This window comes from Cheilinus undulatus, linkage group 2 (genome assembly GCF_018320785.1).
Source record: "Cheilinus undulatus linkage group 2, ASM1832078v1, whole genome shotgun sequence".
NCBI classification, from domain to species: domain Eukaryota; kingdom Metazoa; phylum Chordata; class Actinopteri; order Labriformes; family Labridae; genus Cheilinus; species Cheilinus undulatus.
The window spans coordinates 12,201,003-12,226,362 of NC_054866.1; the positions used below are offsets into that span (position 1 = coordinate 12,201,003).

At 41.4% G+C, this 25,360-nt stretch overlaps 1 protein-coding gene across 1 annotated transcript in view; it reads left to right on the plus strand.

The window, feature by feature from the left end:
- The window catches only part of LOC121522310 (calsyntenin-2-like), a 347,129-nt gene that overhangs the window by 204,097 nt on the left and 117,672 nt on the right, over positions 1-25,360 (plus strand). Inside the window, exons 6-8 of the mRNA XM_041806529.1 lie at positions 13,221-13,406; positions 15,237-15,494; positions 18,508-18,629. Of these exons, the coding sequence (XP_041662463.1) occupies positions 13,221-13,406; positions 15,237-15,494; positions 18,508-18,629 (566 nt within the window). The remainder of the gene's footprint in view (positions 1-13,220; positions 13,407-15,236; positions 15,495-18,507; positions 18,630-25,360) is intronic.

Here is a 25,360-nt window from a genome sequence, read left to right on the forward strand (position 1 = left end):
CAAAGAGAAACTTCATATGATTTAAAATCATAACTTTTATCTATTTTTTAATCAATATTGTTAAAATGAGTTCAAAATCAAAATTATAAAATTGAAATCAAAACTTAGTTATGAGTGTTATTTTTTGCTTTAATGCAAGTAAAAGTTATAAAAAAAGTACCTAAAATACAAGTTCTGAACATGATGCTTTGTTTATTATCATGCCAGCTCAAGGTTAGATGTGGGTCCCTGATCTCTGATCCTGTTTTTTGAGGTCATGGGCTGAAAAGTTTGGGAACCCCTGCTGTAAAGTACCACATTTAAAACTTACACTTATTTTAATTGAGTAGCTCTTCACTATTGTTATCCTTTGGTTGGTGAAATCATAGCTTCTCTGTGGAACACCATGACGTACTGTAGATTGTTGACCATCATTTAGCTGAATTATTTATCCCTGTATTTTGTTTTGTTTTTTTTGTTTTTTTGTTTTTTTTTTGTAACCTATTACTACAAGAGTGGCTGTGAGAGATGTTACATACTTTGGTTGTTGGCAAAATAAACATCAGACTGTTGCAGTAGTACACAGCGCAGTAGGGCTGCAACAAGGAATCACTTAAATAGATATAAATTGTCAAGTTTTGCCTTAATTTGTGCGGTTTCCCCACTTGAAGGGGATGGATAAGTTAAATGCAGATTTTAAACTGGATTCCACTCAAAGACCAAGCAGGTTCTCTTCTCTTTCTATCTTCATTTATTTGCAGTTGCAAGTGACAGACTTGGTTAAGAGGTAGGTCTTGAAATAGGTGAAAACCTTTAAATAACAGATTCACAAAAAAGAAGAAAAGAAAACATTATTTATAATGTGCATGCGCTGTAATTGCAAATTCATATCTTTAGTAGCAGAAACCCAACAAAATAACCATCTAAATAACCCACTGTGCATCCCTCCCCCTAAGGGTGCTAAAATAAGCATTTAAGTGCAAATAAAGTGATCTCTTATGATCCTGCTTCAATTTAGACAATGTAACCAGTAAATATTTACATTAATCATGTTTTTAACTACTGTTTAAACGTACTGTTTACAGTTTAATGTCTGCATCTTAAATTTTTACTCTGATGTTTAACACTTATTTAAACAGACCAATTTAGATACATGAAATCATGAAATGTTTTATCTTACATCTTGAACTCATGTATTTTTAAACTGCAGAATGTTTTTTATGGTTTTTACCTTTTACATTGTTTTAAATAAATTACTAAATGTGTTCAATATGAAATCCTTTCACATCTGCAAATAATGCAATTATGTCTGAGCTTAATGAGACTTAAGGTAAATTGAGGCCCTTTAATTGCACTTAATAGTCACAAGAGCAATGTACTGTCAAATGAAATAAGAAAAACAACACCATAAGTACAGCAACCACACGTTAATCATTTAAGCCACATGTAACTGGGCGACTGACCCGGTGGCTACGTAAGCATTAGCAACATTAGCAACGGCAGCACAACCATTTTAAAGCACAACAAACCCCCCCCCCCCCCGACAGTCTCTATCAAGCTTGCCGTCTTACCGGCTGCCTCTCTGCTGTTCATAGACTCTCCACTTCCGCACAGGCTTGCCACGGGCAGGTTAGTTATCTTCTTCAAACTTTGTTTCTCAGTTCCATTCACTCATTCGCTCATTGTTGGCTGCTCAGCTGATGCTGCGGGATGGTGTGCGTCGCTTTTTATGGTCCGTGCTGTACGAACTCACCATATTGGTTCCTTCCGGCTGGGCGGAACTGTGGCTTTGCGTTTTTTTTTCTTTTCCCAGTTTGACTTCACACCTCCCACTCGATCTTCCCGTTGAACGTGGGGAGATCGTCAGCTTTAATGTCAAACTTGTAGAGTTCTCAATCTTGCTCCGGTCTGGCTTGACTCTTTACCTGTTCCTCCACAGGTAATAGGACGACGAGCCGCCTGACGTCTCTGTGAAGGATGGTGGCTTTCAGTTTCTCTTTGCTAGTGGGACGAGCTGACTTTTGCCTCAAAGTTCCTGTCACAGGAGCACAATAGCTGGGGAAGACTTGGACATTAACATCCCTCACAATCCCTTTGCTGTCGGGGCTGGTGCTGACAACTTTACCAAGCCTGAACTGTCCCCTCAGTGCATTTTGGTCACTCAGCCAGACGATATCTCCCACAGCGACGTTTCTGTGTAGAGTGTGCCATTTGCTTCTTACAAATAGATTGGGACCAGCGAGTTGCCTCCAGCTCCTCCAAAACATAGTCACCTCTGCCTGCATTGCTCTGAGTCGTTTGAAAGGATAGCTGAAGAAGTCAAACGTCTTCAGATCCCCACTCTGAGATGCTCGGCCGAGTAGCAGACTATTAGGTGTGATGTACTGGATGCAGTCCTCTCGACTCTGTACCCTGGCGTCTATTGGGCGCTCGTTTGCAAGATTAGCTGCAATGTAGAGGATCGTGTGAAACTCACTGTAACTGAGTGGAGACTCCCAGTTAAGACTCTGGAGTGCTCTCTTCATGACACCAACAGCAGCTTCGGCGGCCCCATTCCTGTGCGGTGAGTCAGCAGGAAGGATTTTCCACACCCATTCTGTCCCATTTTTTGCTGCAGCTCCTTCCAGGTCTGCTTTATTTTGGCTGTCCAGGTATCTGTACAGTTCTTCCAAAACTGGCTTTGCTCCAATAAAATTGGTGCCTGGGTCTGACCAGATCTTCTTTGGATGCCCTCTGATTGCTGTAAACCTCTGGTAAGCCATCAGGAAACTTTCAGATGACAGAGAGCTTGCCAGTTCAGTGTGAATAGCTCTGCTGGCCATGCAGCAAAAGATGACCCCCCAGACCTTCTGTGTTACTCTCTTCTTAATGTCATCTCTCACATGGTAAGGTCCAAAAAGGTCAACTGATGTGAACTCAAAGGGTGCAGCCGGTTCAGTCCTCTCAGGTGGTAAATCTCCCATCACTTGCTGACACTTTTGGGCTCTAACTTTCCTACAGTGCATGCAGTTATCAACGACCTTTTGGGCTAATCTTCTGCCCCTTACAACCCAAGCCTTCCTCCTCATTCTTAGTAAGGTTCCAGCGACTCCATCATGTGCAGCATTGTGGGCTTCTCGGGCTAACAACATGGATACCCAGGCATCATAAGGTAAGATGGGGACTGCAACTTTATCCTCCCTGAAGATTTGCACTCTGCCTCCACACACCAGTAGTCCAGTCTTTCTGTCCCGGTAGACCACTAGTCTATCTGTGATGGTGCCTGGGAAGGTCACGCCCTCTTGTGCAGCAAGGAAGAGGTCTCTCAGAGCATCCTCCCGTTCTCTCACTGAGATGACTCCTCCTTCTGAAGAACAGACTGCCTCCCACTTTGGTGTTTTTACAGCTTGACTTGGGCTGAGAAACTTCTTGGCTGCTCTCCATATCCAAGCAACCGTTCTGACCAGACGTGCTAGAACACTGAAGCGCCTGACCTCCACAAGGTTATGGATAGCTATGGGTGACCTCTGCAGCTCTGTTGGAACCTGGATTTGACCTTGCGTTAGGTCTTGCTTCACCTCTAGTTCCTTTGCCTTGGCCCTTGTTAACACAGCAACAAACGCTTTCTTTTGCAACTTGCTGATGTTTTCTCTTGCTGTAGCCTGTAGTTCTTTGGCTGATTTGATTGGCCATTCTTCCACTGGCGATCTCAGAAACATCGGACCCTCTTGCCACTCGGAACCATCACCAAGGTCTTGAGGACCAGCTCCTCTGGTGATTATGTCGGCAATGTTTTGGGGCCCAGAAATCCACCACCAGTCCTGGGTCCTTGTGTTGCTTTGAATCTCACCGATTCTATTAGCAAAAAATGTTTGAAAGCCGTAGCTCTCTCGTTGAATTGCTCCAAGGACAGTCTGGCTATCGATGAGGTGGTACCACCTTTCAACTTGGATCTGGCTGTGCTGTTCAAAGTACTTCTTCATACGAGATGAAACCACTGCTCCACATATCTCAGCTTTGACTGCATCACCTTTTTGATCCAAGGGAGTGAGTGTGGCCTTTGATTCCACCAGCCTGATGATTGGGCCCTGGTCTGACTCCCATCTCAGGTACAGCACTGCTCCATAAGCGTGTTCGCTTCCATCTGAGAATGTGACTGCCAAGGGACCACCACTGCTGTGAAAGGGAGTCAGCGCTCTTGCAAACTTGACCTTGCCGAGCTGAGTGTAATCTTCAAAGAGCTTTATTGCGTCTTCCCTGAGACCGTCGGAGAGTGCTGTGTCCCAGGTGTCTTTCACTTGGCTACTTGTGCTCTTGGCCTCTTGGAACGCCCTCCGCACCAGAATAGCTCCCTTTTGCTTTGCAGGAGTTACCAAGCCAACTGGGTCATACAGTCCTGAAACCTGACTGAGAAGCTCTCGTCGCGTCAAGGGATTTGGTGTCTGGGCTCTGATTTGCTCAAGTGAAATGTCTTGGCCGAGTCGCATTTTCTTCTTCTTCTTTGAAAAGTTAATTGCGACCATGACATGAAGTTTGTCTTCATCAACAATGTAGCCGAGGCCAAGTGCTTTGTTATCCTCCTCACGCATTTGGTTTGGTAGGACGATGGTCCTTATCTTTCCTCTCTCCAGCTCGTTCTTGCACTCTTTCCTCCCACTTTGCCCAGAAAAGACCCAAGGTTTGAGCTTAAATCCTCCAGCTTTCAGGATGCACTCAGTGTTTGCTGTGATGGTCTTCAGACGGTCTGGGTCATTGTGGGATGTGAGAATGTCATCCACGTAGCTATCATGTTGGAGAACCTGCCGTTCCTCTTTGAGGTGAGTGAAAGGAGGCAAATTTGCAGTTTCCCGCATTGCTATCTGTGCGATGCATCCTGCGGGCTTGTCTCCAATATTAACTCTTGTGATTGCATAGTCTCTTATCTCCTCATCTTCTGAGTCACGCCACAGAAAGCGATGCAGGTGCATTTCTCTCTCTTCCAGCCAAACTGAATTATACATTTTCCTTCTGTCTCCCAGCGCAGCATGAGTCCCTCCCCTGAACCTGAGAAGGACAGCGCGGATCTGGTTGAGTACATCTGGGCCTTTCATTAGCAGATCATTCATGCTTACACCTCTGAATTTTTGGCTGCTGTTCCATACCAGCCTTACTGGTGTTGTCACTGAATGTGGATTGGGGGCGATGAGGTGACTCACGTACCAGACTGGACCATCCCATTTAGCAATTGCCTCTTTGGATAACTCAGTCGCAGCTCCTCGTTCGAGCATGTCATGTACTTGTGTAGTGTAGGCAGTTTTCCACTCAGGTTCTTTAGCTAGTTGCTTTTCAGTTCTGAGGAACGTGGCTTCAACTGCCTTTCTGTTGTTTGGCAGGGAAGCTGGTTCATCCAACCATGGGTACCTGGCGTGCCAGTGTGGTTCCTCCGTGTGGCTGTCCCCCGTGATGTAGGTAAGGCAACCTCTCACTACCTCAACCTCTCGTTCCTCTGCAAGAGTCATCTCCTTGCCGCCTGGCTGGCAGTTCCCACAGCGGCATCCTCCACATTTTGGCTCGCAGGCAGTACCAATGCTGTCCCATTTCCACCACTCCAGGAAGTCTCTGTTTGAGGCTGCAGTACTTGACACCTTTTGCTGGAATGTGACTTGACTGCCTGCAGGTGGCAGCCTTGGGGTCTCGTGGATGAGCTCTTCATACCTGACAGCAGCTGTTCTCATTGACCTTGCAAAGTGTGTCTTGGTCATGTGGGCTGACATGGTAAGTTCCTCAAAGAGCTCTGGATGCGTTCCTCCGACTACTTTTCCTAGAGGCCCATCCCACAGCACAAGGTCTCCCACAGCTCTGATTCTTTGCGGGGTCAGCTGACCTTCCCTGTGACTTATGAGAAGGCTGATGTCTCTGGGTCTCTTGAGCTCTTCCAGGGGTACATCAGGAAAGATTTTCTGGAGCTGCTTTGCCGTGACATGTTTGTGGATATCTGCAATGGTGTCAAGTCCATAACAAACCAGCTGATGGGGCTTAAGGGTGCCTTTGGGCGTTCTCACTCGGATTTTCAAGAGGTAACGTCTTGTTCTCACATGGACTTTCATTCCTCCAACTCCATGAACAATAAGCGTGATGTCTTCACTTCTGAGGTTAAGTCTGCTTGCAGCTTTATGGGTGATGTAATTTGTGTCTGAAGCTAAATCAATCAGAGTCCCAACCTTTTGCCCAGCATTAGCTGTAACTTCAAGAAGCATCATCAGCACTGGCAGTTCTTGTAGTCCGCTCTCCGCTAAGAGGCTTGGCTGGTCTTTTACAGTTGTGAAGGCCCTGGATGCAGTATTTGAAAACACGTCCTTGCACTGTTTTGCCAGCTCAGGTGGGAGCTTCCTAAGAAATTCCTCCTGGTCCTCCGTGTATTTCCTCCTGCTCTTATCCTCTTCGACCCTGCTCCTCCTCTGAACAGTGTTGCTTTTCTTTGCTTCAGCAATCGGGCACAAATAGTAGTGGTGCTCAGGGCCATTCCCCTCCCTACAGTCTTGATTTCTGCACAGGTAGCCAGGTTTGCAATGTGAGCTGTCGTCATGGACCTCTAGGCATCTTCTACATGCTTCTACCTTTTTCACAGCAGCTTTCCTTTCTGCTAATGTTAGTCCACGGAACTGCCTGCAAAAGTAGAGCTTCTTCCTGTGCTTCCCGTCGCCACAGACGACACAGCCTGCAGGGTCATTACTTGACTTGGCTGACTTGGTTCTGGCGTGCCTTTGTTCCACCCTTGTCTCTCTCCTGCTTGGCTCCTCTTCCCTCAATTGCTCGAGCTGCTCATAAATGTTTTCTTGCTCTCTCAGGAATGCTAAAAGACTATCAAACCGGTTCTCAGGTGCCACACCGTTTCTTCTGTCAGCTGCATAAACAAGCCATTCTTTTTTCAGAGTGTCTGGAAGCTTACTCTCTATTGACTTTGTCATAAGTGGGTTTTTAATGGCACCTGTGTCCCCAAGGTCACTCAGGTCCTGTAGTGCTTTTCCCACCGCTTGAATTAGCTCCACTATTTTTCTTGGCTGATGACTTTTGACGGCTGGAATTCTCTGCAACTCCTCCACTATTTCAATAGCGATGGCCGTCAGATTCCCGTACCGGTTCTCAAGAACACGGAAGATATCATCGGCAGTGCTGTAGGAGATGAGGCGAAGATCTCTCATGATTTTATCGTCAAGACTGTCCAGGAGTTGAAGCTTTTTTACCTCTCTCGAGCCGGTTGGCTCTCCCTGTTTTTGAAGTGCTTCCCAGTCCCTTCTCCATCTATGGAAATCACGTTTGTTCCCAGTAAACCTTGGGAGTGAAGCTGGCTTTAATTTGATAGATGGTAGAGAATAACTGATTGGCATTCCCATTGGGTCTTGTCTCTCAACATCCTCTTCTTTCTTTGCTTGTATAAACTCAGCTGTTCTTGCAACCAACCTGGGAACACAGAGGTCAAGTTCTCTCAGGCGTTTCCGGACATCCTTCAGAGCGTCTGGAGGGCTCCATCTTTTCCACCGATTGTGAACCTCTTTTGCCGTCTTTACCAGCTCCTTCAGGAGGTCGAGGACGAAGTCATATGCCTCCTTATCCACACCTGGTTGCATGGCATTGACACGTTCACACTGTGTCTCTGCTGCCTGAAGAGCTACAGACATTTCACCATCCCCAAAGGTGCTCCACAGAGTATACTGGATTAAGTCTTTGACCTCCTTCAATCTGTCCTCACACTCACTCACAGTCTTTTCCAGGTCGGCTTGTTGCTGTTCGGTTAACACAGCTTCCTCTCCTGTGTCCAGCTTTGCCTCCAGATCTGCGATGATGCCGGCCTCCATGTCGTCATTTGCTGCCATGACTTTCCCAGCTTCCACGGTGAGTTTGTCAAGACTCATCTTTAGTTCCTCTTCATTCATGTATTTATATGTTCGGGATATACTATTAACCAGACGAGAGAATGCTCTTTTGGCCGTCGTTCTCTCCACCTTCAGTTGCTCAACCGATTTCCCAGCAGCTTGGTCAGCCATCTTTAGACTCAGTCTTTGGGTTGTAACCTGATCCTTTATCTCCTCAGGGAACTCTCCAGTGGCTCCGGTCCGAAGCTCCCAGACTTCCTTCTTCTGGCTCAGCTCTCTGAGCCGGTTTTCACTGTCAAGTTTTGCCTTAATTTGTGCGGTTTCCCCACTTGAAGGGGATGGATAAGTTAAATGCAGATTTTAAACTGGATTCCACTCAAAGACCAAGCAGGTTCTCTTCTCTTTCTATCTTCATTTATTTGCAGTTGCAAGTGACAGACTTGGTTAAGAGGTAGGTCTTGAAATAGGTGAAAACCTTTAAATAACAGATTCACAAAAAAGAAGAAAAGAAAAACATTATAAATAATGTGCATGTATTGTAATTGCAAATTCATATCTTTAGCAGCAGAAACCAACAAAATAAACATCTAAATGACCCACTGTGCATCCCCTAAGGGTGCTAAAATAAGCATTTAAGTGCAAATAAAGTGACCTTTTGATGATTCTGCTTCAATTTAGACAATGTAACCAGTAAAAATTTACATTAATCATGTTTTAACTACTGTTTTTAAACTTACTGTTTACAGTTTTTTTTAATGTCTGCATCTTAAAATTGTACATTGATATTTAACACTTATTAAACAGATCAATTTAAGTACATGAAATCATGAAATGTTTTAACTCACATTTTTAATTCATGTATTTTTAAACTGTAGGATGTTTTTAATTGTGGTTTTTAACTTTTACATCGTTTTAAATAAATTACTAAATGTGTTCAATATGAAATCCTTTCACATCTGCAAATAACGCAATTATGTCTGAGCTTAAGGAGACTTAAGGTAAAGTAAGGCCCTTTAACTGCACTTAATAGTCACAAGAGCAATGTACTGACAAATGAAATAAGAAAAAAAAAACACCATAAGCACAGCAACCACACGTGTAAATCATTTAAGCCACATGTAACTGGGCAACCAACCCGGTGGCTAAGTTAGCATTAGCAACATTAGCAACGGCAGCACAACCATTTTAAAGCACAAAAACCCCCCCCCCCCCCCGACAGTCTCTATCAAGCTTGCCGTCTTACCGGCTGCCTCTCTGCTGTTCATAGACTCTCCACTTCCGCACAGGCTTGCCACGGGCAGGTTAGTTATCTTCTTCAAACTTTGTTTCTCAGTTCCATTCACTCATTCGCTCATTGTTGGCTGCTCAGCTGATGCTGCGGGATGGTGTGCGTCGCTTTTTATGGTCCGTGCTGTACGAACTCACCATATTGGTTCCTTCCGGCTGGGCGGAACTGTGGCTTTGCGTTTTTTTTTTCTTTTCCCAGTTTGACTTCACATAAATCAATAGTTAAAAGTTTTGGCGTTGACTTTCTTCATCAATTTGTTGTGCAGCGTGATTATGACATTTGACGTGGCGCAGAGCTGTTTGCATCACACCCAGACAGTTGATACCCCTGGGAATTCCTGTTATACGTCACAATGCTATGAACTATGGGTGATTCCCTCATGCTAAGTCTGCAGATATGCCCACTCATAGAAAAGGTGCATCAAAAAGTCTGAGAGATCCCTCCCACACTTTACGATTTGACGGAGAGACAGCCCTAAGCCCTCACTGACTTAGTGGGAGGGTGCCACAAAGTCAGTGAGTGCATGGACATTGAGACTGGGCCATTGAGGTTTATGCTAGTAGTGATTAATTATTACCCCCGCCGATGAAATCGGCAGGGGTTATGTAAAGGGCTCCGTATCTTTCTTTCTTTGTATGTGTACAAGATAACTCGACAACGGAAAGTCGGATCTTCACCAAACTTTCAGGGAATATTTAGATAGTGACAGGAAAGAAGCGATTAGATTTTGGTGATGATCCGTGCACCCGTTCGGTTTTTCTTGGACTTCGAAATTTTAAACACCTTAGTAATGTAGTGAAAATTTGTTGATAATAAATTAATACTATCAAGTAAACCTCGTAAAGAATAGGGCACCACCGCTTACCGCGGATTGGTTATTTAATAACCAATAAAATATTGCAATTATTAATTAATCAAAACCTTTAATTAATTAACAAGAACATTAACTGTAAATCAATCTCATTCCTAAAGTAGTAAATTCTCATAACATTGACTCTATTTCTCTGCTTAATAGAATGAATTCCCGAACTACGACTGTCTTTTGAAGATTTATTATAAAATCACAAAATAACAGAACATGACTAAATATGGTAAAGAGAAAGGATGCTAACTTAGTTGGTGAGAGTGGATTATCCTAATAATCCTAACGGAAAAATTTTAACCGACGTTAAGATTTTGGAGCGTGAATTTGGAAGAATAATAGATCTGAACTAATTTATTGGAACTTTGGAGACATCAGCACCAGAGAGATGAATTGGATCATACCAGCCGTTCGATGGAGGCGAGGAGGAGAGGACCCGTCTGGAGGGGCCCGGAGGAAGGCGCCTGGCAAGTTCTGAACACCCGAAGCTACCGCGTGCCAACTCTGGTCCGACCCAGATGGGTTCAAGCTGGGCCGATGGGTCGCTCAGACTGTAGGGACGGCTGTACAGACTCTTGTCCACGGACTCTGGGAAGGATTGTCTCTCGTTCCAAAAACAGCTCTTGATCGTCCAATTAAAAAATCGGATAAACTCAAACGCATCGACACCACGTGACTGCTGGCTCACAGTGAAGTTGATTGTGTGATAAAAAGGAAAAACAAAAACTCTGCCTTACAAAAATCTAGCACGAAGCTGTAAAAAGGTTAAGAAAAATCTTGTACTGGATAAGAAAAATTCTAAGTCTGATTGTTTATCAGACTTGGCACAATGCTTGGATCAAGAATGGGCCTAGGAGGCCCAAGGAGACTCAACAGAGCTCTCCTCAGTGAGCATCTTCTTGGACTGTCCAGACCTGACCGCTTGAACTGCGCACCGAACTCCACACTCTGCAGCACTTTCTCCGAACTGCACACTGAACTCTACTGAACTCCACACTGAAGTTACTCTTATACAAGAGTGAGGGGTTTCGGTTTTGAAGCCCTCCCAGTGTTTGATTAAATCCACTCCACCAGATCATCAAGTTAATCGGATAATGTAGAGATAACACAACATGGTTATAAAAACTCTAGAATACTATCAATAAACTATCACACAAACATTAGAAACACAGTTAATTGTTTATACGCACAATTATACATTAGAAAATGTTTCTGCATTTGGGTGTGACGGAACTTGACCACAAGGTGGCAATGTTGATCCAGGGGCGATTTTCAGTCTCTGTTCGTCAACTTGGAGAAATACAACTAAATTATATCATAAAATCATAACTCAGTAAGGGAAGATGCCAGAGATTAGTATGGCACGTCATTCTGTTCCTTGTAAACAGACTCAACCAAATATGAACATGTCCTGTTAGAAACATAACATTTAAGACAGTTTTTTATTCTTCCAATCCTTGCAGCTTCATGTGGTTGAGATAACATTGGGAATTTACAACATGCGACTGCTTTGTAGGAAGACAGAGTCCTTAGATTTATGAGGCGTGGTGCAAAGTTTCTTACAGCTTTCAGGAAGACAGGATTTAGTCTGAGGAGGTTCACCATTTGGTCGACCAATCGAAAGATTCAGATTTTAAGGTGTTTATCTCTGTTGGGAGCTGTCTTTCATCAAAATGGCAATTTGAGAGTCCTACTGCCTGAGAAACTCTTGTTTTTCGAATGTGGTTCCTTAATAAGTTGTCAGCCATGGGGGAAAGAGAATCCCCCCCCCCTTTCAGTGACATTCCTGAATGATAATCTGAAGGTGTAGGTTTAGGAAGGAGAAAGGATCTCTTCCCCCTTGTATCATTATCTTTCCTCCATACAGGGTGTGATATCAACAGCCTTAGATTGTGGTTTCATCTTTAGTTGTTCTGGATAGATTCTCACTACAGTAATCAATGGGAGCATAAGTTCGCTGTGGCGCTGCTTAGGCGTGAGTCTGCCGCCTCAGACGGCCATTCTAGTTGCTTTTGAAATAATTTTATTGTCTTCAAGTTGCATTGTCATGAATGTATCTAGCCATGCACTCCCTGAAGAGTCAAAGCATGCTGCTTGACTAACCCAGGGAGCATCTTTTGAGCAGAGCCTTCTCCGCCAAGTAAAAATGTATATCCATTTTGCAGTAAAATAGTTGAATGCCTGGCGAGAGCATACCTGACTGAAACATCTTTTAGTATGTGCCAGGCTTAACTCTACAAATAAGCGAAACTTCCGGAGACCCAAAACCATGATAACCTTGTTGAACACCCTTGACTGTCAGTAGTTGGCCTGTATGCAAACAGTTTGTGCTTGCAAACACCACCATGTGGAATTTTCTGTGATTTGGTCAGGTAGATGATTATGTTATCAATGTCACACTTTAACCACACTAAATTAACTTTCATCCAAACAAAAACAGCACATAGAAATTTTAAAGATATCAGTTTGAACTTGGGTTGAAATTAATCCTACATACTTTTTACATTATGTGCTATGTATTATGTACTATAATAACTGATTACTGGACTCTTGTGATTTTATGTTGCTGGGGGCTTGAATGAGCTAACATACACAGTGAGGATGCAATATTGCTTTTTCACAAAAATCTGTGTCTGAACTCTTCTGACTAAGCAAATGTGGAGATTTTGTGTTGACAGCATTTTATGGATATGCAGGGAAGCTGTCTGAAATTGAGATAATGAGTGAGATGGGTGCATGGTAAACACAGCTCATCTAAACACTTAACAGGCTGCGAAATTTTGCAGTTCATTTTCTTGTTATCTCCGGAGAGACTGAGTACACAAACACAGATGCTGTAAAAAAGAGAAAAAGCAAAAGCATCCCTAGTGCACAAAATAATAGCCAGACAATGCAATTCATAGCAGACAGGACAAGCACTGACAGCATAATGACCACTGCTGCTTATGCAGGTACTGTAGCGCACTCCAACAACAATGCAGCAATTTTATTAGCCGGGCTTTTTCTAGTGAAAGGATATTGAGCTGTGATGCCATAAATATCAGTGACAGTGAAAAATTGGAAATAGAATCTTGTTTTTTTGGTGGCAGCCTAACTGGGCAGAATGAGACATGCAATAACAAAAGCAACAAGCAGGCTTGTGGAAATCAGATATCATTTTAGATAATAATCTGCTGAGGGGTTGGGGTTTCTACAAATGCAGACAGACCAGTCTTTTTGCAAACCTTAACATTATCACTCAATCTTTTTCTTTTCCCAGGCTGGAATAAGCGAGTGGACTATGAGCCAGGAACAGGAAGCAAGCAGCTGTTTCCTAAGATGCACCTGGAGACCTGTGGTGGGCCGCTGTCATCAGTAAGGACCACGGTGGAGCTGCAGACCAGCCATATCGGAAAAGGCTGCGACAGGGAGACCTACTCGGAGAAATCTCTACAGAAACTCTGTGGTGGGTCCTGCATTAAAAACAGACTGTTCCGTTGTGCTTTGAATACCATAAGTGTGCCAATGTGTCCAGAATGATGAGCAGCTGTGATTGAGTGTGAGTTTCTGGCATGTAGCAGCAAATTGCATGAGACTTAGACCTGTGGCTACGAGGGTGGTGGTGGATATGTAGAATATGCAATGGATGCCTGATCAAAGATGACTTCAGACTGTGGCGGCAAACTGAAAGTCAGTGTGGTGAATTTGAAGTGAGCTGCAGCTAAAAGCAGCAGTGGAATTCAAGGTCTGAACATGAGGGTCAGACAGGGCCCGAGGTGCCTATCTGTGCCTTTTTTTAAAACTAACATCTGAAAGCTCCCAGCCCGCGTTGCTGTCTTATCTCTGCTTGTGTCCCTGGTAAACCTCTATGCTAAATGAAGGCACCAGAATAGCGACTTAAAGCCGTGTCACTAATGATGTGACACAAGGGCATTGACTGCCTCTGATGCGGCTACGCTTTCTCCTCTGTGACTGATGAGGAGCCGGGCCACCATGTCAGTGCCCAAAGCACCAACAAAAGCAGCCTAACCTACCCGCTTCTCCCACCCCGCCCACACTGCACTACCAGCAGGGGGGCTGGAGTCATCATCTTTGACTAACGGCCTTCAGAAAACCCATTCCAGCTCATCTGAATGCATGGAATAGCCTCTCTGCCTCCCCTGGCTCCCGGTCCATGCTTGGTTTACCACTAAAGAGTCCTTTTCAGGCACCTCATAATCGTTATCTGATAGCAAATAGAATAAATTGTAATTGCTTTTTTAAAGCACAATCAATTTGAGATAATGTACAAAGACATCAGGAAGAGAGAAGGCTGCAGCTGGGTGCTGCTCAAGTCGATGCGTATTTATTTACTGGGGGAATCTAATTACTGGAGTCAGAACATCGACACTGGCATGAGTATGAGGTGGAAAAAAACAGCTTTACAGCTGTGGAAAAACATCAGTTAATGTGCAAATGTGTTGTTAGCAGCCATGAACAGATGCGTGTTGCAATTGTTTTCCTGGACAAGGTAGACAAGGGGAATTCTGACGCTGGTCATTTTTTTCTCTGAACAGCATTGTGCCCATATCACTCTGATTTATTACCACCCATACGCTGTTGCAAATGATTTATAAATGTGGTTTAAACGCCTGAAATACGTTCTTCAGTGTGACACAGGAGGGCAGACAGATAGGCAAGGGCATGTCAAATACATTCAAGAGCAAGGTGAGCGACATGGCACGGAAACGTTTGTCAAGATGACAGTTTAAAAACAAAGATCGTAAACTTTTTGAGGTTATTGTGTCAAAAATGATGGAGTTGCTTAAAAAAAAAAAAGAAAAGATAAATGGAATAAAATCACTCAATGCACTTTCATAATGACCGGTGTGTTTTGTCAGCATGTGCAAGGATCATAAAACCAAAGCGGCAGCTGTAAACAAAGCATGGGATCGGCTGATTCACACCATTTGTTGCCCTTCTCACCAAGTCCTTGCAGTATTTCTGTCTCCTTGTGTTACCATTATACTCAGTCAGTATGTCCTCTGTGGGAAGAGCATTCCAGTGCTTTGTTTTGAACATGTCAACCTGTGCCTCACATGTCTTTCCTTTTGAAAGTCAGTTTCATTTGCCATGAATCAATACCCACATCCTCTATCCATCTCGGCCCATTGATTACATATTAAGCCCTGCCATCTGCCTTGCTTATAAGTAATCATAGCCAAGGTTAGGCCAATATACCCTGCCTATCCACCCTGATTGTTATTGACACATCCTCTGTCACATCTCTTATTTGTTCTCATGACGCTAACCCCAGGGGCGTCCTCAGGCAGCACTGACCTTCTTCCTGCCCCAAGCGCTGCCACCAACTGGACGGCCTCCCTGGTGACTGACAGTGGCAGAGACAGCGACCTCATCTTCAGGTTTGACGGGCGTCAGGCAGCAAAAATCCCTGACTGGGTGGTGCCACAGAATCTGACGGATCAGTTCACCATCGCAACCTGGATGAAGCACGGGCCCAGTATTGGACTCAGAGCCGAGAAGGAGACGCTACTGTGTAACTCAGACAAAACAGGTGAGTGAGTGGGTCTGACACATTGAGATTTACTGAATGTATTTTAGAAGGGCAGCTATGGATAAGGGGTAAAGTTGGCCATCTCTCTATCAGGTTATCGGTTTGGCAACAGCTCCTGCAGTCCACATTGGATAAGATGCTTTTAGTGGTCAAAAGACTAGAAAAGTTTGATGTAAGGACAGTCCGTTCAGCTGACCGTAAACAGTGACCCATCTTCTATTACAGTTAAGTCCTTGGTTCTGGTTGGCCACATGGTACAGCCTAAGGTCTGCATCTCTCTATAGTAGACTGCAGCTATGACCAACAGACCATTGAATGCTGCTCTAATCATAGGCTAATGAAGGCTCTTGTAATTCATATCAATCAACAAATAGTCACTGGTCTGGCTGATGTGTAATCTGCAATTAATACAACAGAGTATGGTTTCAACCTGCTCTTTTTGTAATGCATCTTGGGATTTTTTTTTTTTTTTTTTGAATTGGCACTAGTGCTGAACAATTAATCTAATTGCAGTTGTGTTGTCAGACTATGCAATAACATTATCCCTTAAAAGGCTGATATTTTGTTTTTGTTAAGAGGTACCAAAAAGGTTTACAAAAATGCCAAGAGAAAGGCCTTTAACATTTGCAATAGTGCCACAATTGCACTTTGTAGAAGTACCTTTAATTTCAAAAAAAGAAAAGCTTTTATTTGTTAGAAAATTAGGGCTGCCAAGATTAATCAAGTTAACTGCTATTAATCAAGGTCCAAAATTAGTGCAGTTTTTTAAATTGTGATTAATCACATGCTTTATTTTCCCTTTAATACACTTTGGTGAAGCCGCACCAACATCTCCCTGCAGCCAAAGTTAATTTTGTTGACTAGAACTATGACTAAAAATGTTTTTAGCTTTTTTCCATGAGAAAAACTAGACTACGACTAGCCAAAAATAGATCTTTGATGACTAAAACTGACAAAAATACATTTAGTTTTTGTCAAGACGACTACTACTAGACTAAAATGCAATTTAGTTTTCATCAGACATTCAAAATCCATGATGTTTCTCTATTGTGGGTAAATCTATCAAAAAACAATGTATCTGTATCTCTTCTGTCTCTCCGCTGCAGAAAGCAGGGGCCCCAGGTTTGGCAGAGTGCATAGAACCAGGGTTGTTATGGTTACCTAAAACTAACTCAATTATTATAAAATGATTTTAGTTTCCCGAAACTAAATAAAAAGTAAGCTTTAAAGAAAAAAATAAAACTAAATTTAACTGTGGTGTCACTTATAAAACTAACTAAAATAGAGAGAAAATAGAGACAAATTATCCTTAGTTTTAGTCTTTGACACATTTATATTGACTGGCACCTACACCAAGTCTGTGGAGTGATAAATTGATTTGATTGGTTGCAACTTTACACAGTTGTAGTTTTATGTCTGGATTTGTATTAAAACATCATGTCTAAACAAATAGCGATAATGCAAAATGACAAAATGTGACTAAAACTAAAAGACATGTTATCAAAAGACTACAAATGAAATTAGAAAAAGCTGTCAAAATTAACACTGTCTGCAGCCACAGTTATGTAAAATAAGTCCAACACTGCTTATATCTCTTTTTACTTAAAAAATCGAAAATATATATTTTTTGTGTGATTAAGTTTGTATCATAATCTTCAATCTTCAATACAAAATAGCACAAAAGCTGTTTAAATGCAATAGAGTGGAAATTAAAATTGTGATTAAAAGGATGCGATTAATCTATTAACAACAGAAATTCAGAGGTAAATCATGGTTAAGAATTGTGATCTTTTGACACACCTATGGAAAATACTAAGCTATTTTGAAAGAAGTACTGTAAAAACTTCAGGTGTTGTGTTATTAATGCTGTTTGATATTATTTTGGTTTAAAAACAATAAAAAACACTTTAAATCCTCAACAACCCAGCAAGCAGACTCATGATACCATTTATGTATCACTGTATTACTGCATGTTTGTCCAGCATTGCACATTACCAAAGAGCACTAACTGGCACCATACAAATATAGAATGAACTAGAACTACTACCTGGTAGTTAAATGCCTAAAGGTTAAAACTGCCGGTCAGAGAGAAAAGACTGGTGGGTCATGAAGAAAGGCTAAGATGATTTTTGACCTTGAGCTGACAGTTTAACCTTCAGTCACAAAGGACATTACTGCAAAGTTGGGGGAAATCCCTCTAATTGTTTTAGAGTTCATGCATTCACAAGCAACAGATGAGCGTGAGGCCCGATAACCATGACCTTTGACCTCCAAATCAATTTAACTAAGTCAGAGTGGATACTTCTAAAAGTTTGAAGAAAATCCTTCACAGCATTATTGAGATGAATGTTTTTAAGTAAGGGATGAACATGAGGCACAAGGACCTCAACCTTTAACCTCTAAAATCTGATTATTTTGTCCTTGAGTCAGTGGATATAAGGATAGGGCAGTTAACTGAATTTTAGATTTAATTGCAATATGTCCTATGAAGGTGCAGTATGTCTTTGACCTGAAATGTGTTTCAAAATTCCAGTTTAGTACATTTTTTAAACAGAGATGATATTCTCCACACATCATGCATACATTCAAGTGTCAGTTTTTTTTTTAATATTATGCAAAAAATCCTACTTTCCTTGTTTTTGTAGTTTGTCTTCAAAATGAAAAAATATTGCATTTATATCACCTCCACTTTTCCTCCTCACCTGTTGTAATTATCACACATTCAGTGTACTTTTTGAATACTGTTACACTAAACTGGCTTTGCAGCTCTATAATGATCCAGCATAGAAAATTCAGTATGATCACAGCACGCCATGCCCAAAGGGAGGATTTTGCTTTAAAAATTCATTGGTTTATTATATTAGATGACCTTGGGAGAGCATGCTTCTCTGAAAGTAGAGCTGCTGTCACAATTTTATGAGATCTCTTAAAGCTACATCTGCCATTTACCTGACACTGAGCAGCGTAGGTGATCTGGTTGTAGTTACTTTTATCCTCTTTTTTCCTCCCACAGAGATGAACCGTCATCACTACTCACTGTATGTCCACAATTGCCGCCTGGTGTTCCTGCTGAGGAGAGACTTCACGCAGGTGGATACCTTCAGACCAGCTGAGTTCCACTGGAAACTGGAGCAGGTAGGGCATGGTGATATTCTGGGGCACATACTGCAAACAGAGGTGCTGGAGCTACAAATCATCTGACCTGAGTTTATACACTGTCTCACCTTAGTGGATTCAGGGAGAAAGTTAAGGGCTCACAGATGGAGGTTAAGTCCAAGCTTTTATTCACATTGTTAAGCAGATAGATTGGCCTGATTCCATATCAGTCATCAGGCAGGTCTGTCTTGTAAAGGTTCAGTCTAAAACATTTTTGTCAGGTCAAGAAAATGCAACCAGTCAGCATAATTAAGAAAACAAGATGGTGGCAACAGGCCTCGAGCTGGTAAACAATGGCTACCAGTGAAAGGGTTGGCTGAAATAGTGGCAGTTTTATTTGAACTGGATGTTTCCTTATTTAAAGAAGAGTAAAGAATCACACTGAAAGCTTTTGTTGCTTTGAAATGTGTTTTGCTCTTGACCCTACCAACCTCGGCATGAGTTTACTGTTATTTTGGGCATGATTTAGGTGTAATGCAAGCTGGCTAACAACAGCTGTTGCCAGTGGATGTAGCCAAAATGCAGTGTGATCAAAACTGGACAACATTTCATCATTAACGAAAGAGAATAGAACCACTATGAAAGGTTTTCTTGTTGGAAAAGATGCTTTTGAGTTACATTCACCAAGGCCCTCCATTGATAGCGATAATAGTGGCTGCTTGTCCATCTTATTTTTTTATTGCTTCCTCCCCAGGGCTGCGCATTCACTACATTATGTCCTGTCACTTGAGAGGGGCCTGGCTGTAGACCGACAGATGTCACTTCCTGTAGATCACCACTATGAGACACCAGCTTAGGAGACAGAGGGCATGAGCTTTTTTTCTGTCTGGGATATTAAGTCTTTTTTAATCAGGTCTTTCAGGTCAGGTCTGTTACTATTAGTGTAAAAAGCTGTGTAAAAAATACATGTTTTTCTGGTTTCAGACCTTTCCTCACTCGCCCAATTTGTGGTAACTTTTGTCCATCACTATTTTTTCAGAACAGGTTTGAGTTTTTTGCTTTTTTTTGCATCAGTCCTGGTCATTTAAACAGGTGATTGATAATTAAAAACAGCAGCTACTGCTCCCTTCTTACTCACTCGCTTGACCCCCTCCCTTTTCTCTCTCTCCCTGGCACTGTAACCTCACTTCAAACAACGTGATTTGCCGGTTTTATGTAGGTATCAACCAAGGAACTTAACCATATTGTACCTGAGTTTGTACTCGCAGTAATGTAACAAAGACTGAATTCAAAGATGCTCTCCATCTCTCTAACTTGGTACAGTGCTATGACATATGAGCTGGAGCTGACAGAATGAATTATACAGTGTGAATTTAAGAAGTCTAGTGTGCTAAGACAAAAAATTTGGGTTTAACTTTACAGGGTCTTTAAACAAGATATTGAGAGGAACTATGGCCCAGTTGCTTAACTGTCTGGGTGTATTTTCTTCAGATTCTTATCTCCCAGTATGGATGGAAGAGGGATTACTAACTGGCTAAACTCTAGGTCCTTACATTTTCCAGGGTAAACACAGAACCTTGTTACTGTTGGGCAACAGTGCTAATGCCTGCACAACTGTGCGTCTTGCAAATAGAGGCCTGCTTGAACTGGATTCAAACATCCTTCAGGAGGCTGTTATCTACAAGGGCAGTGACTTGCTGGATGAATTAGTTGTTAGTTGCATGTGCACAGTGTAAACCCCTGTGTCTTTGCAATTGTATTTTTCCAGTTTGTGGTCAAAATTAACCCCTGTGCACTTATTATTAGGCGCATTCACATGAAAATGAATATCTGTTTAATAGGAAACAGTAAACAGTAAAAATGAAATTGCTTGTGTGCTCACATGCAAATATTAAATGGGGTTTGTATAAGTACATACAAGAACTCAAATTCATTTCTATCTAAATTAGTTTTGACTATACTAGACATCATTATGCAATCCTCTAACAAGCGTCACATTAAATTAACCCTGATTTATTTGGAGAGCTTTCCTACCATTGGACTTAATCACTGTGCAGTTCTCTAATGGAGTTAGTGACTCATCATTTAGTATTTGTTATGATATAAAGACTTTTTGTTGGCTTTCATTATAACTGGAGCTACCCTTTCCAATTTAGGCACATAGTCGTCTCATACGTCTTGGAACCTCTCTTAGAAATCAGATATTTCTGCTGATGAAAGCATCTTAGCAAACAGAAGATCATAAATAGAAATGATTGCACACATAATGTTATGAAGCTTTTTTTGTGATACAGAAGTTATAAGTAGAGCAAGTCTGGAAACATTTTAGAAAAGCAGCCAAAAATATGTTTCTTCTTTGATTCAATGATCTAAGAGTTAAAATATTCCATTTTGTCATCAATTTGGACGACTCTTATTTAAAATTTAATTACAGCTGTAATAAGTATGAGTCATTTTGATATTTAAATTGCAGCCTGTCCTCATTGCAAGTATTTCCAAGTGGTTACTGGAACAAACCGGCTTGGCAGACAGACTGTAATATGGTGGTTTCAGGGATGTGTGTTTCCATGTGTGTGTGTTTGCAGACAGCTGCTGTCTGTTGATCAAGGATGCTGTTCTTAAAGTCAGACAGGTCACCTTAAATTGCTGGACCCTGCACTCACCCAGTGAGGACATTAGATTCAGGGGAGAGATGCACAGCTGAGCCTGGACTCACAGATGCAGCACCTAGGGCTGATTTGATCAGACGGATCACTGGACGTCTGTTACACTCCTGATGGCACATGTGAGCCATCATCTGGGAGGATTTAGACAGTTTCTATGAGATGTTTCTCTCAAAAGGCTTTTCCATTTTGTTTGATATTTTCTCTGCTGTTGTTCTCAGTAAGTAACTTCTTAAGAACAGCCTGAAACTTCACAAAAGTGTGGTACAAGCCCTATTTATTCTTGTCACAAAGGAAAAAAGGTCTTTCTTTCTTTTTTTGGGATGTGTTGACAGTTGCAGTGGGCCAGTTGAACTAAACCATTTGGCTTGTAAAACCAGACTTGGTCTGCACAAAGGAAGAAGTTCTTAACTATAAAGGCTTTTTAATGCATAAGTAGAGCATCAGTAAACCCACAAATTCAAAACTGTTTCTATGCATGCCACAGTTTTGCCCTGACCAACAGCACATGCTGTCACCTACTTAATGTGTTTCTAAAGCAGTGTGCAGTAAAGAGGAGTGGCCAAGAGATCAAGAGATCACAGGAAACCAACAAGCTCACACAAAAACCGTTGATTTGCTGTTCCTATCGATGCTAATCTGTGGGTTATTTTTGCTTCTACCATAGCAAATTAGAAAGTTTGTGTTTTTGTTATATTTAACCTTATTTAACTAGATAAAGACCCGTTGAGATGGAGATGTCTTTCACAAGGGTGACCTAGCCAAGAGGTCAGCAGCACACGTCATAAAAACTAATACATATTCAAGAGACAGATAATAAACAATATTTGAAAACAAACAATAATTATGAATTAGAGCTAGATACAATTTTAGAGTGCAGTGTTTCCATGAAAGGATGTGCAGTGTCATCAAAAATCTTGTGGTTTTCAGCCCCGTTAATTCCCTTGTCTTCTTGGCACCATTGCTGGCGTGTTAATCGCATTTTTCATCACAACAATATCAATATTTTGAAATTTTCTGATACCACAAAACCTGCAACTATACAATTTTGATTCAGTGCTATGTCAGACAATTTTATGCACAAATCTTGCACAGTTACAGGGCAAAAAGTAGTTTTTAAGATCACAATTACTGAAAAGTTTTTTTTAACTTGTATTTCAATGTTAGTTTTTTAATATTTCAAATGTTACTTTCAGTTACTTAAAATGTGGGACCCTTATTACCTTTGAATCATAAACATAACTATGGACAGCTGAGTTAAAATATGTTGATTTTATAACAACAAATATTTTAAGTACCATTTTTTAAATTTACTTTCATATACTCTGATTACTCAAAGGCAAAATTGACTTCTTTGACATCTGTCTTTTTGTGTCTCTTTTTTCCTTTTGTAGATTTTTTTCTTGAACTTATTTAGGCTAACACACATTTGGACTTCCTACGTCATTTCAGCTTGGTTTCAGCACTTCATACTTTACATTGGAGCCTATAAATGTGTCATTTGTATTTTTAAATACATCATGAGATTTTAATGAGCATTAAATTTGTGGCACAAAAAGTTACAGTGATGAATTTACACTTTTTAGATTTACTGGAATCTTGATCTGCAGTCTCAAAAGTTGTATTCACATCATAGTCCACTGTTCAGGTACTACAGCAGTGTTTTCCTATTGGGAGGCTAGCACTTGTACAACATTGTTTTGCGTCGTCACACTGATTGGCCCTTAGTGAATGTGACTGACAGAATGGGCGCCCAATCACCTTCTGGGAATTTCTTGAAAAGTTCTGCCCTTCCAAAAGGCTTTCTATGGGAGCTTTCCCAGATGAATGTGAAACATATCCATACTGTGGATATATGAAACAGTCTCTCATAGATGCTATCTATGCCTTAGAAGCCTTACGGTAGCTTTTCTAGTGAGCCAGGAACTTGGTTGCCTTTCCGGGGCGTTTTAAGATTAATACATCCAAACCAGTAACTCTGATGTTAAACATCTGTTAACCCATTTTTTAAATCAATTTTGATTGTTTCTGCTGCTAGGTTAGTATCAGCAACCATACAGAGTTGCAAAAACAGATGTCACACGGGCTGTGTCAACCAATGGCAGACTGTCACTTCATACTTTTCCAAACAGCGTGTGTATAGACCTGAGTACTGAGGAAATGGTCTGATTAGCACATGATGAAGAAAAAGAGAGACAGAGAGCCTGTGATGTGTCCGTCTGTGTCACTGAATGCAGGAACCACTTTGTATAATGGCTCATAAACAGCCAGTATGGAAAAGCGCAAGACATTTCATGAAAACTGTTTATATTTTGGAGATTTTTTTTTTGTCACAGAATGATTATTTTCAGTTTCTGGTCCCCAGGTGATGGAAGAACAAAGTTTGTACAAAAAGTCTAAGTCACTATTGTTTACTGTTTGTCACACATGAAAAAGAAAGTTTTGTTTCAAAATTGAAGAGTTTTAATTTTGTGTATTTTTTCTCTTGTCTTTATAGTCCTGTAACTATTTTAAAATTCAAGTGACATTTCTACAGTTCGCATATTCCTAAAGTCGAGGTTGTCTTGAAGAACAGGATGTTTAGAGCTGGACTTACAAGCTTTTTTAAGACAATAAGTCCAGGTGAGACAAATGGTTAAAAAACTCTTAGGGCTAAGAGGGTTAAGAATGAATAAATCTGGCACCAATTTGGCTCCGCTGGTAGAGCAGGCTACCATGAACAAGGGCTGCTGTCCTCGACACACCGGTCTTGGGATTGATCTTGGTGATAGCCAGAGTCTCTCTGCCCCCTGTTCCCAGTCTCTCCACAACTTTCCCATCAAAATAGAGGAAAAAAGCCCCAAAATAATCTAAAATTAAAATCAAGGAATGATTTAAAAAAAGAAAGAACATGATAAGCACATTTTTAAGAATTTTAGAATTTTGGATTCACACCACTCTTCTCTGTGGCTCCAGGTTTAGTGTAATAAATGGGATGCCACATGCCTTATGGTTCACATTCCCCTCTGAAGACATCAAAATTCAACGTTGGTAAAAATGCATCATGTCGTATCAATATCAAAATCAATATAGTTCCCCTCATATGACATATTTGAAATTTCTCTACATGAACCAAGTGTGTAGATAAGAAAAATTTTGATTTTCTCAGAGTGGCTGTTAAAAGGAAGAGCATGGGCAGTTAGTTAATTGTATTGCCTTGTCTGAATGGATCTTGTTTTATGTATTTTGTTATCTCTGGTTGATAAAGAGTGTGCTGTCACCACATGCATCTTTGAAACAAGCTGTACGGCAGTTAAACTGTTTCCTGGGCACTTTCTGAATCTCTTCCTTTCCATGCTCTTTCTTTCATTTCATTCCCTCTTGTTAACGCACGTCTCTGAAACCCAAGGGCATAAAAGAAACTTTCATTAAGTCCCTATCTCGCTCGCTTTCTGGCCACTTGCTCTTCATCTAGTGATGTCTTTTAAACAAAGTGAACTTCTGAATACCTCCAACCCAGAAACAGCCTTCCACGGAAGAATCTCCTCCTCTCCTTACATTGGTTTATCACAGAAGTCCAATTAATTTCTCATACAATCCAATCAGGCAGTACCAGTCGCTGCATAATGTCTGGAACAGCCGGGATATGAGATGGCTTCAGATAGTAGTTATAGCTCCTAAAAATAATGTATACTATCTGTTAATAACAGACGAAGTGTAAGGCGGCCTGGCTTAATGCCTACAAGCCTTTTGTGTTGAGTGAGCTTCAGTATTTTAGGCTGTGAGGATTGTCCAACAAGATTCACTGAGGTTTTTATTGACTTGCAGAGATTTGCATTCAGCTTGTACTGAACACATCTTTGTGCAGTTCTTTAACTGCAGACTTACATTCAAGGCACTGAAAGAAGGAGAATGTCAATCTGAGAGCTGTTTTCTGCTTGAGTCAGAATTGAAAGAGCTCCTGAATGTATTGTATGTATTAAAATTGGATTGAGTCTGCACAATTCAAAAAACGGCCTTAGGTACAGACAGTTGAGGAAAATCACTGACAAAAAAAAGACCCACGCATAGTTTTTCATCAGTGTAGTAATGCAGGTAGAACTTTATATAATATGGAGTTGCATGGGC